Source organism: Eptatretus burgeri, chromosome 5 (genome assembly GCF_056783735.1).
Source record: "Eptatretus burgeri isolate ZD-2024b chromosome 5, Ebu_testis_v1, whole genome shotgun sequence".
Taxonomy (NCBI): Eukaryota; Metazoa; Chordata; class Myxini; order Myxiniformes; family Myxinidae; genus Eptatretus; species Eptatretus burgeri.
Window position 1 is genome coordinate 51070665 of NC_140965.1, and position 13075 is coordinate 51083739.

Below are 13075 nucleotides of genomic sequence, written 5' to 3' on the forward strand. Positions count from 1 at the left end.
GGGAGTTTATTCCAAAGGCGGGAAAAAAGAGGAATGAAAGAGTGAAGGTGAGCAGTGATTCATGATTTTGGTAGCTTTACCAGAAGGGGGTTGTTGGCGGACCTTGAGCGCCCTGCAGAAATGTGGTGGGGACAAATCGCAGAGAGAGCAGGGGGGGGCGAGGCTGGAGAGGAGACGGAAGAAGACAGAAAGACCAGCGACCAACCTGCGGTGAAGGAGTGAGAGGCCCAACGACTCAGCCTCATTGCGGGAGATTCCAAATGATCCGAAATGCCTTGGTTTCCACAGCGTGAAGCATGGGAAGGTGAGAGGCAGGAGCACCAGCCCAAAGGGGAGAGCAGTACTCCATCAGGCTGCGGATTAAAGCTTTGTATGTCGTCAGGAGCTCAGGTGGGCCGAAGAAAGACTTTGCATGGTGAAGGATGCCCAGTCGGCGACTGGCTTTGGATGCCCGTTTCGAAATGTGGCTTTCCCAGGAAAGATCATGGCAGATAGAAAGCTGAGGTGGTTCTCTGATAATAGCCAGAGAGATGTCCACTTTGACAAGGGCGTGGTCAGAAGAACCGATTGGAGCGGAGGAAGAGCAGCAGATATTGTCAGGGAAATTTGTCAAAATCAGATCCACAAGAGATGGAGTACCATTGGTTGAGATCCGGGTATGGAAGTTGACCAATTGAGTCAGTCCCAATGAGTCGCAGAAAGCTTTTGCTGAAGTGCCATGACAGGTGAGAGAGGTACCCACACCTTGCCAACTGGCATGATGACAATTGAAGTCGCCACATATGAGGAAGAGAGAGAGTATGGATGAGAAGATAGAAGTTGGTCCATGTTTTCGGATAGTGAGGTGTAGATGGAGTCATCGCTGTTAGGTGGATGGTACAGTCCACATATAAACATGAGGTGGGAGTGGAGGGGAAGCCGTAGCCAGAGGTATTCCTGGGGGTGTGGGGGAGTGAGGGCAGTGGATTGAGAGTGAGGAATAGAGTCTTTGATGAAGAGAACTCCTCCACCAGGACAAGGCTCAGATCTGTCATTCCGGAAGAGGGAGTAACCAGGGCAAGATACTTGGGAGTCAGACACGTCTTGGGGGAGGAAAGTTTCTGTGAGGCAGATTATGTCCGGTTTGTCAGTGGCAACCTGTATGGAAAGATCTGAAAGGTTTGAGCGAAGGCCCCGGATATTTGAGGTCCACACTTTTAATGAAGATGGAGGGGAGGAGGCTTTTGTGCAGGGGGTGGGGGAGGAGGGGAGGGGGAGTGTAGGACAAGGGATGAGAGGGGGGAGGTAAGGAGGGTTGTTGAAAGAGTGTGGGGGAATGCAGAATAGCTAGGGGAGGGGGCCGGAAGAGGAGGATGTAGAAATGGGCCGGATGTAGAAAAAAATCGAGGAAGAATAAGAGGAGGAAGAAGAAGATGATGCTGAAGAAGAAGAAAAAGAAGCAGAAGAAGAATTGAGACTCGTGAGTGTACAAGGAGAAAAGTTATTTTTTTTTTTGGTTAAGATAAAAAATAGAGTGATTACTTGGGAGCGATGGAGGACATTAAGAAAGTGGGGAAGATAGAAATTCAAGGTGATGGGGAGCAAAAACAAATAAACACGATCGTGCACCGAGGGGTACAAAGGGTAGGCCTCAAGCACCCGGTAAGACAAGGTCGACAAAATCTCACAAAAGAGCAGGATTTTTCAAACAAAACCTAACTAGGAACACACAGTAACATGTAGTTGAGAAAATAAACAGTTAAAACAGGACAGATAACGACCGGAAACTTAACTTTGAGATCGTCAGCAGAGAGCCCTGAAGGAGACCTGTCGACGCTCCAAACCCAGAACCGGAAGGGGGCTTCTTATGAAGCATTGTATATATGGATCTACCCTTGCTGATATGGCGACAGGTTGTGTGTTTATAATTGTGTGTTTATAATTTATGTACTGTGAGGAAATGACTGTTTAAAACCCCTATTTCGGTGCACCGTGGAAAACAATGTGATCCTATAAAGTTTCATGGTGATTAACCTGAGGAGCTCAGAGGAGTACGGTCACAAACAAACAAACAAACATCTCGATTGTGTGTGCGCGTGCGCGTGTGTGTTTATATACACATATATATATATATATATATATATATATATATATATATATATATATATATACAGCTCTGGAAAAAAATAAGAGACCACTTCAAAAAAAATTAAATCAGCATCTCTACATGTATGGCAGCCATTCCATTCCAGTGTCTGTTGAATTCCAACACAGGCACACCTCATTCTACTTAGTGAGGTACTGATTAGGTGATCACCTGAACCAAATCTTATTTAACAAGGAAAAGTATAAAAACCACTGCTGTGGTCATCACTATCCTCTTGCAATAGGACAAGCTGGGTGGCAAAAACAGTGCTAGTAATTGCTCAAAAGTAATTGGAATTAAAAAAAAATAAACTATTGACCATGCCAAAAGAGTTGAAAAAGAAAAGTTTTGAGTGAGGAAAAGAAGGGTTCAATTCTGGCTTTACTGGCAGAGGGATGCAGTGAGCATCACGTTGCTTCCATCCTTAAAATGTCAAAGACGGCGGTTCATACGAACAAGGTCAAGCAGCAGACATTGGGGACAACAAAGCTACAGACTGGCAAAGGGCGAAAACGACTTTCCACTGACCGGGATGACCGCAGACTCATTCGAATGTCACTCAATAACCTTCGGATGACATCACGTGACCTCCAAAAAGAATGGCAAACGGCAGCTGGGGTGAAGTGCATGGCGAGGACGGTTCGAAAAAGGCTCATAGCGGCAGGGCTGAAGGTCATGCAAAGCGAGAAAAAGCCCTTCATCAATGAGAAGCAAAGAAGAGCCAGGCTGAGGTTTGCAAAAGACCATAAGATTGGACCGTAGAGGACTGGAGTAAGGTCATCTTCTCTGATGAGTCCAATTTTCAGGTTTGCCCAACACCTGGTCATCTAATGGTTAGACAGAGACCTGAAGAGGCCTCCAAGCCACAGTGTCTCACACCCACTGTGAAATTTGTGGATGTGACATTTGTGGATGAGGACCATCAGATCAAGACCCTGTCATGGCCAGCCCACTCTCCAGACCTGAACCCCATTGAAAACCTCTGGAATGTGATCAAGAGGAAGATGGATGGTCACAAGCCATCAAACAAAGCCGAGCTGCTTGAATTTTTGTGCCAGGAGTGGCATAAAGTCACCCAGCAGCAATGTGAAAGACTGGTGGAGAGAATGCCAAGAAGCATGAAAGCTGTGAATGAAAATCAGGATTATTCCACAAAATATTGATTTCTGAACTCTTCCTCAGTTAAAACATTAGTATTGTGTTGTTTAAAAATGAATATGAACTTGTTTTGTTTGTATTATTTGAGGTCTGAAAACACTGAATCTTTGTTGTTATTTTGACCAGTTGTCATTTTCTGCAAATAAATGCTCTAATTGACAATATTTTTATTTGGAATTTGGGAGAAATGTCAGTAGTTTATAGAATAAAACAAAAATGTTCATTTTACTCAAATACATACCTATAAATAGTAAAACCAGAAAAATTGTAATTTTGCAGTGGTCTCAATTTTTTCCAGAGGTGTGTGTGTGTGTGTGTGTGTGTGTGTGTGTGTGTGTGTGTTTGTGTGTGTGTGTGTGTGTGTGTGTAAATGTCAGTGTGTGTGTGTGTGTCCTCCATAACTCAAAAACCATGAAACATATCAGCCTGAAACTTTGCATGCATACTAAGGGAACTCCAAGGAAGTGCATGTGTAAAATTTGGATGTTTGGGTTTATTAAAGCACCCCTTTTGAAGATAATTAACAGCCTTATTTAATTATATCCTTTATCAGGCACATCCTTTGCCTCCACTCTCGATTACTCTATCGAGTCTTAAGGCTGGGTTACCTCATTGGGGTCTGAAGCCACCATGTTTTTTGGCCTTCTCAACCATGTCTTGACTTGAAACAGGCCACAATGATTTCTTAATGATAAAGTTTTTTTTTTCACTTTCCTTATTCGTATTATCGAATGCCTAATCATCATCCCAACAAATCACTGAATACATTGTAATGCTCATAAACGCCCGGAGATGCCAGCGTTTGTGGCGTTATTTCATTTCTCCACATGGCATAACCTCGAGAATCTTTTAAACTAAGCCGAATTACAAAATTTAAGCTCCATAATCGAACTTATCAGTAGTTCCGACTTCTAAAAAAGTGTTTATTTATCCAATTCGGACATTACTTGGGCGTTTCCAAGTGCATGGCTTTGTCGACAGCAATTGGTAATCACTTGCCAAGCCAGGCATTCCATTGGAGTGCTTGCTAAAGTGCTTAAGCCACTTGCCAAGTGCCCCACATTTGACAGCGGTACAGGTCGTGTCCCGATTGGGATGTACAGTAGACAATTACTACAAGGTAGAGGTACGTATACAGCACACACAGACGTGGTACATATGGGTAGATTTGGATCTGCAGGGACTCTCCGTGGGTGTGTGGGCATGCCATGCCTGTTATGGGCACTGTGGTGGCAAAGTTTCATCCCATATATTATGGAGGTTCTATCAGGTTTTCCTTGCCACTGTTTCTAAAGCATTTAGTTCTCGGATTTCCTTCACAAAGGTTGTGTTTCTCATTGTGAGTTTCAAAGCAAAATATATTCGACAACACCGATTTCCAAGCCGTTTGCCTTATGAACGTGTTTTCCAAATTGCCGAGCCAAAGTTTTTTCCACCAATCATACACAGCTGTTTATAAAGATGAATGTTTGTCCGCATCTCCTTGAAACATCAATAAATGCAATGTTGTTTTTTGGTGAAAGATACTCAACGTTTATGGGTTGTATGCAGTATATATTGAAGTTAGTAATCACAGTGACTCCAATCTGCCGATTCCTGAAGAATTGTCGATATCGGCCAAGCACGAATGTGTGTGTGTGTGTGTGTGTGTGTGTGTGTGTGTGTGTGTGTGTGTGTGTGTGTGTGTGTGTGTGTGTGTGTGTGTGTGTGTGTGTGTGTGTGTTGTTCATAAAGCATAACATTTTCTCTGGGTTAACTATTCTTCCCCAAACACTCTCAATCTCTCAATCTCTCAATCTCTCTCTCTGTCTCTGTCTCTGTCTCTCCTCTCCCTATATCCCATCCTTGCCCCCCCCCCACCTAATCCAGAGCAGCACCCTCCCACATACGACTATCTCTGTATTTCTCTTTCTGTCTGTCTCTCTCTGGACGTGTCCGAGTGGTGATTATGTATGGATGGTGTTTCTCTCCGGACGGAGTTTGAGTTTGGGCGTTGTTTATCTCTGGATAGTGTTTGTCTCCAGACCTGTCCAGGCCATGTCTGTTTGTCTCCGGACGTGTCTCGGCAGTGTTTGTCTCCGGACACGTCCGGGCAGTATTGATGTCCAAACCGGAGTTTGTCTCTGTACCTGTCCGGACGGTGTTTGTCTCTGGACATGTGCAGGCAGTGTGTGCCTCTGGACGTGTTTGGGCAATGTTTGTCTCTTGAAGTGTCTGCATGGTGTTTGTCTCTGGACGTGTCCAGACATTGTTATCTCCAGATGGTGTTTATCTCCAGACCTGTCCGGGCATTGTTTGTTTGTCTCTGGACCTGTCCGTGCGCTGTTTGTCTCCGGCAGTATTTATAGTATGACTAGTAGAAAATGGATTTCAGACATTATTCGCTCACCTGGAACGTAGTTCCGGGAAGCTTATGCGATCGAGCAGTGTCCATAGGAGAGTCAGTCAGTCAGTTCGCCCGAAAACATTTCAGTCATTATCGCTTGACCCAAACTCACGATTGTGATGAAATTTCCCACAAGCTTCATATCTAATCCCGAATAAAGGTGTATTGACCACATCAAAATTTGCGCTCATGAAGGGGGTGTATGGGGGGGGGGTTGTCCCCCCAAATAGGTATTTGTTGTCTCCGAAATTACACACACGATTTTGATGAAACTTGACCACAACATTCATCACCCATGATAAACCAAAATTTCGCGACCGCATCAAAATCTGCACTCATTAAGGAGATCTGGGGTGGGTTGAACCTCCAACATAGGTATTTGCTCTCTTATGGGAAACTACACACAAAAATTTCGATGAAACTTGACTAGAACCTTCATTACCCATGATGTACCAAAGTTTATTTATCGCATCAAAATCTGCACTCATTAAGAGGGTCGAGGGAGAATTTCTGACCCCCCCAAAATAAGTATTTTCTCTCTTCTCTAAACTACACACACAATTTCAATGAAACTTGACCACAACCTTTATCACCCGTGATATACCTAAGTTTGTTCACCGCATAAAAAATTCAGGGTCTAAGGAGGTCTGTGGGGTGATGCTCCTTATCCAGGTGAGCATCAGGACAGGCAGTCCTATGTTTTTGTTTCCATCTTCACTGTTATTCCATCCAGAATCATTTTGATGAGACCGCACATCTGCCTTCCCTTCCTCTCACCTCATGCTGCCTTCCCTTCCCCTACCCCTCCTCACTCTCCCTCCTCATTCCTCCACTTCCTCACTCTCCCCCCTCTATCTCTCTCCCACTCCTGTCTCTCTCCCTCTCTCCCATCTTTTTCTCACTCTTTTCAGTATTCCCATTAGTGAAGCAACGGGTGATATTTGCTCGAGTACATATACATACATTTTCATATATATATATATATAGATATATATATATAGATATATATATATATATATATATATATATATATATATATATATATATATATATATATATATATATATATATATATATATATATATATATATATATATATATATATATATATATATATATATATATATATATATATATATATATATATATATATATATATATATATATATATATATATATATATATATATATATATATATATATATATATATATATATATATATATATATATATATATATATATATATATATATATATATATATATATATATATATATATATATATATATATATATATATATATATATATATATATATATATATATATATATATATATATATATATATATATATATATATATATATATATATACACATATATACATACACACACATATAAATGATGCATGTTTTCCATTAAATGACGTCATGCATTCAAAATCATTATTACTGTTGAATTATAATTGATTGTTATTTTCATGAGGATGCCTTTATATTAAAAATATGAAAGGATCTTGTTGAAATGAGGCTTGTATTCATGTAGGCAATACTTAATGCTTGAGTAAACATAAGATAGGTTTTGATACAATCTAATTTATTGACAAATGGTTCGAGTTAAACAATGAAACGGAAGACCAGGAAGGAGCCCAAAGAAGTAAAGAGCATAGATTGAGTCATCAGTAGGTACCTGTTTAGGATTCGGGTTTTAGCCACTACTCCACTCCCCTCAAAGCCATCTTGGCCCAGCCAAGTGAGCCTTACAGAAAAATTTCTGCAAGAATTCACTTCTCCTTAGAGAGATAGATAACGGAAGAGAGGAAAAGTTAAAAGACACGAAAAAAGCAAGAATTATAATGAATAAAGAGAATTGTGAAGAAAAAAAATTATTAAGAATTTGATGGGTATTGGATTAAAAAAAACAACTAATTAAGTAGTTTTAGTGGGATGGGTATATGGGTTGAACGTGTGTCCAAAACCAGTGATGCTTTATTGTACAAATTGAAGAGTGGAAATCGAACTAACGTTCCCCCTTTCTGCAGGCTCATTTTTGGGAATATTATGAAGGTAAGTCGAATAAACAATCATTTGAGATGAACATTTTGATGATACAGGAATCAGACCCTCACACTCACCTGAGCGTTTTGCAATCATTATCCTAACTGAAAGAGACATGAGTAGAGGAATAATGGGGCTTCTGAGGCATCCATGCAAAGGAAAAGGGAAAACAGGGTCAACTCTATGAATTAAACCCCGAAAACCCCTAAACAGGAGACTGATTCCTCCCCCCCCATACAAATGTATAGGCTAACCTTTCTGACTCGAGGCTAATTCGGTTAAAACAGGAGAATGATTTTCTCCCATCTCAGCTTATGTTAAGCTGTCTCAAGACCTAAAAAAACCCCATAGAAATGTATTGGGAAACCTCTCTGACTCGAGGTCAATCAGGACAAAACAAGAGAATTATTTTTTCCCATACAAGCTCATGTTAAATTGTCTCAGGGTCCAAAAAACCCAACCCCCACCCCCTCTGACTCTCGGTCCATCGGGTCAAAATAAGAGATCGATCTCTGCCCCATTACTTACTGATTTCCTTTTATATTTTCACTCCACTCAGAGTGATCCATTCAACGAATGGGGAATTTTTTTTTAAAGTGTTTTCAGTTCGTGTCGTGAAGATGAGGAAGTATTCTGTGAGAGACAAGGCCTCGTGGTTATATTTTAAATAAGAACACTAACAGGCTAATAAATGTAAGTTTTATCAAAATCATTAAAAGTATTTTCATTTTAGTGTTAAAATAAGTTAGACTGCTTGAGAATGTATCGCCCATGTATTTCCCAAGTTGTCTCGCCCGAACCGCCATTTTCCATCTGGTACACGCCTTGGAAATTCCAAGATTACGTAATCCCACTTCCTCGAACTTGCTTTAAAAGTCGACTCTCGCTCGAAAACCTTGTCTGAAGGCTTTATAATTTGTCTCATCTTGTCCTGTTGAGAAACGACTGAAACATGAACTATTTTTCATCTGAGGAAGAAGAGAGTCCATCACAATATCGGTAAGTTTGTTTGTGTTCTTCCTCTGAGAATCGCAGTGAAGCAACTGATTACACTGAACAACAAAAAATGTTTACTGGATATGTGTAAAGTGATTTAGACTAATTTGGGTACGCTGATTTCAAAAATCATAACCGTTTTGCTGTATCACGTCAGGATTTTCAGTAACAGAAATATTCCCATTGCCTAGAAGTCAGGATTTCAATGAAATTTACAAAAATTCATTTATTCATTTATTTCATCATGAATGCTTCAAAATTATAGAAATTACAGAAAAACTCCACTAGAATGTAATTAAAAATGCTTTAGGCATTTGGCTTTGCGTTTGTGCTGCTCTGTGTCAGTTTCACGATGCAGGAACCAGCAGAAATCGCCCATCATGTTCGGGTTGTGCCCTTGGTAACGCGTCTCCATGAGTGAAATCTCTTGGTGGAATCGCTCGCCGTGCTCGTCCGAGACTGCTCCCAAGTTGTCAGGGAAGAAGTTCAGGTGCTGGTGTAGGAAATGGATTTTCAGGGACATCCTGGAGCCAAGTTTCCTGAAGGACTCCAGCAGCTGCTGCACTATTTCTTCATAGTTGGCCTCGCGCTCGTTCCCCAAGAAGTTGTCCGTCACAGCTTTGAAGCTCCTCCACGCTGCCAGCTCTTTGGGGTTTAGAGTTGTCGGAAAAGTTTCGTCCTTCATAATCTGTCAGATTTGCGGTCCAACAAAGACACCAGCCTTGATCTTGGCCTCCGACAAGGTGTTGCCAAACTTTTCCTTGAGGTATAAAAACCCACGCCCATTCAGATCCATTGCCCGTACAAAACTTTTCATCAAGCCGAGCTTTATGTGGAGTGGTGGAAGGAAAACCTTGGCTGGGTCGACAAGGGCGACATGCTTCACGTTGTGTCGACCAGGTACATGCTCTTTTCGCTCTTCCCAATCTTTCTTCGTCCAGTGATTCTTGTCGTCTCTGCTATCCCAGAGACAAAGGAAGCACATGTATTTCGTGTAGCCTGACTGCAGCCCTAACAACAGCGCCACCACTTTCAAGTCTCCGCAGATGTGCCAGTTGAAGTCATTGTACTTGATGGAATCAAGCAGCTGCCGCATAGTCTCATAGGTCTCTGTCATGCCGAACGCGTGAGCCAGTGGGACTGATGGTTTCTCGTTGCCATTGTGGAGCAAAACAGCCTTCAAGCTGTTCTTCCCCGAGTCGATGAAGAGGCGCCAGTCTGCAGGATCGTGATCACACCCAAGTTCTTTCAACAGACCGTTGATGTCACTGCAGAATGTCATCGTGTCTTCCATCTCAAAGAACTCAGCCATGTCTCTGTGACGTGCTCTGAACAAGGATATCTTGGTGTTAGGTTCAAGTAGATTCCACTGCTGCAGCCTTGATCCAAGCAGCTCTGCCTTCGCCTTTGACAGCGAGAGATCTCTTACAAGATCATTTAAGTCTCCCTGGTTCAGAAGGTGTGATTCTTGAGTGTCGGGTTCAAAAGGTTCATCATCACCATCCTCTTCACCACTGCTTACAGCTATGTTCTGATCAGCTGGAGGTGTTGGAACGGGGTTCTCGTCATCATGAGGCACAGGTTTACGAGCAGAGACGCAGTCAGCGTACTTGATGTGACCTTTATTCTTCTTGTTGAAGCCGGCGATGCTTGTGCAGCAGAAATAACAATCATCATGATGATTCTGCGGCTCACGCCATATCATGGGCACCGCAAATGGCATGCTCGCGCGCTTGCCCACCAACCACTGAGTCAAGGTTGTGTGACAGCTTGTGCAGCAGATGTGTGGTGCCCAGCTCTGTTCTTGGTCCCCCACCTTACACCCGAAGTAGTGAAAGTAGGCGGCCTTCATTTTCACTGCTGTAGATATACTTCGCTGTTGATCTTTTTTGGTATACCGACCACAGACATAACAGAAGTTGTCAGGATGATTGGTACAGGAACGCCTACTCATCTTTATCTGAAAGAAAGAAATATAACACAAGTTAACAACAATTGTACGAAATAGACATGTTAAAGACATATGTAAATTTCATTGAAATCCTGACTTCTAGGCAATGGGAATATTTCTGTTCCTGAAAATCCTGATGTGATACAGCAAAACGGTTATGATTTTTGAAATCAGCGTACCAAAATTAGTCTTAATCACTTTACACATCTCCAGTAAAAAATTTTTTTTGAAATTTGTTGTTCAGTGTTATTAATTAAATCACTGTATTACTAATAAATATTGTTTTTATCAACAGATTATCCCCAATAACAACGTCGTTGATCACTGATGTGGAAAATGAATTATCTGAATTACACGACGAATGGGAACAGATGAACGATGTTATTCAAGAGATTTATTCCTTTCGTCTTCAAATGAAAGAAATCATTACCGACTAGGAAACATTGTTGGCACCTCCTCTAATCTTAAAAGGCCCGACTTCAAGGTGAGAAATAGGCACGTGCATGTTTGTGTCTGTCTGTCTGTCTGTCTGTCTACATATATATATATATATATATATATATATATATATATATATATATATATATATATATATATATATATATATATATGTCGATCAATCTGTCTGTATATATATATATATATGTCTCTTTGTCCATTTCTCAATCTGTCTCTGCCTGTCAATATATCTCTGTGTGTCTCTATATCTCTCCTGAGTTTTAACACATTATTTTTTTTTCAGTTTAAGCACCTGTCTGGATGAACCAAGCACACAAGTTAATAGTCTGCAGGAATCTGACCTGACACTCAAGACGTCTGAAGCAGACTGCTTGGAAATATCATCTATTTTTACAACTGATTATTTAATATTTTCAATGTTGATTAATTATACTTGTTTTTTGGATTCACTAGATATCCCTTCTTGTCGAGTTTTCCGTGTGTGTGTGTGTGTGTGTGTGTGTGTGTGTGTGTGTGTGTGTGTGTGTGTGTGTGTGTCTGCAACGCGAGGCTCCACAGCACAAACCAGCAAACCGATTTCGATGAAACTTGGCGAACAGGTGCCATATGGGCTGGGAATGTGCACGTTTGAGTTTCGTTGTTAAGCAACCACCAGTTGCTCTGCAGCGGCCGAAAAACTGCGTTCACTATTTTCAATACTTGTCCCACAGTTTTGAATGTGGAGAAATGAGACTTCGGAATTAAACACTTCGAGATATTTAGAAAATTTTACTTGAGCCGATTTTTGATTTAGGTTTTATTTTTCAAATGGTAGTCCTTCAAAAATAGGGTGTCTATTTACCGTCATTTTTAATGAGGAGTGCCAGTTGGCAAAATACGCAATAGGAAAAATCTTGCCAGGCAGAGGAACAATTGTATGAGAACCAATACGTCTTGGCAATGAATCTTTGTCGGTGGATCGGTCAGAATGAAAAGCATCGTATCCAGCACTTCGATCCGAGCAGATCCCTCGTCGCTTACCGGCTTGTCTTATAATTATCTGATTCTTAACTACAATAAAATAATAAAGAGATGGAAAGGAGAGGTGGGGGGGGTAAGGTGCGCTCCCCCAATGACCCATCACCCCCACCCCTCCCCTCCCGTGTGTATGGGGAAGGGTGAGAGGTGGGGGTGGTGGGTCAAAGGTGGGGGGCGCACAGGGGGGATGAGGGGGTGGGGCTTGTGTGGGCGGGGCTTCTGTGGATGAGGTTTGTGTGGGAGGTGCTTGTGTGGGAGGGGTTTATGTGGGTGGGGTTTGTGTGGGTGGGGTTTATGTGGGCAGGGTTTATGTGGGCAGGGTTTATGTGGATGAGGCTTTTGTGGATGGGGCTTCTGTGGATGAGGCTTTTGTGGATGAGGCTTCTGTGAATGAGGTTTATGTGGGCAGGGTTTATGTGAGTAGGGTTTTTGTGGGTGGAGCTTCTGTGGATGAGGTTTGTGTGGATGGGTGGATGGGTAGATGGGTGGAGCTTGTGTGGATGGGAGATGCAATTTTTTAAATTAAATAAACATGTGTGTGGGGAACTAATTAACAAATTGACGAATCACTAATTATGTGAATATGATGAATGTGGGTGGAGCTTGTGTGGGGTGGGGTTTGTGTGGGGAGCTTGTGTGGGGTTTGTGTGGGTGGAGCTTGTGTGGGGTGGGGTTTGTGTGGGTGGAGATTGTGTGGGGTGGGGTTTGTGTGGGGTTTGTGTGTGTGGGGTTTGTGTGGGTGGAGCTTGTGTGGGCAGAGTCAAAATGGGCGGAGTCAAAAAAATCAATTTACCTTTGTCTTTTGTAATTCCTGTGAATAAAATGAACCTAAAATATTTTCCCCTTCAAAATCATATACCTGAGAAGTCCAAGGAACTGCATCTATTACATCAGCAATTTAAAAAAGTTCATTTGTCCATCGCTTTGT

At 41.8% G+C, this 13075-nt stretch overlaps 1 protein-coding gene and 1 long non-coding RNA gene across 2 annotated transcripts in view; both read left to right on the forward strand.

Annotated features, from left to right (window-relative positions):
- The window catches only part of F2 (coagulation factor II, thrombin), a 105641-nt gene that overhangs the window by 11113 nt on the left and 81453 nt on the right, over positions 1-13075 (forward strand). Inside the window, exon 3 of the mRNA XM_085881854.1 lies at positions 7709-7733. Coding sequence (XP_085737980.1) covers positions 7709-7733 — 25 coding nt within the window. The remainder of the gene's footprint in view (positions 1-7708; positions 7734-13075) is intronic.
- On the forward strand, positions 7741-12208 carry LOC147026429 (uncharacterized). Its single transcript, XR_015058338.1, has 3 exons — positions 7741-8723; positions 10967-11155; positions 11414-12208. It is a non-coding gene; the product is annotated as an uncharacterized LOC147026429 (long non-coding RNA).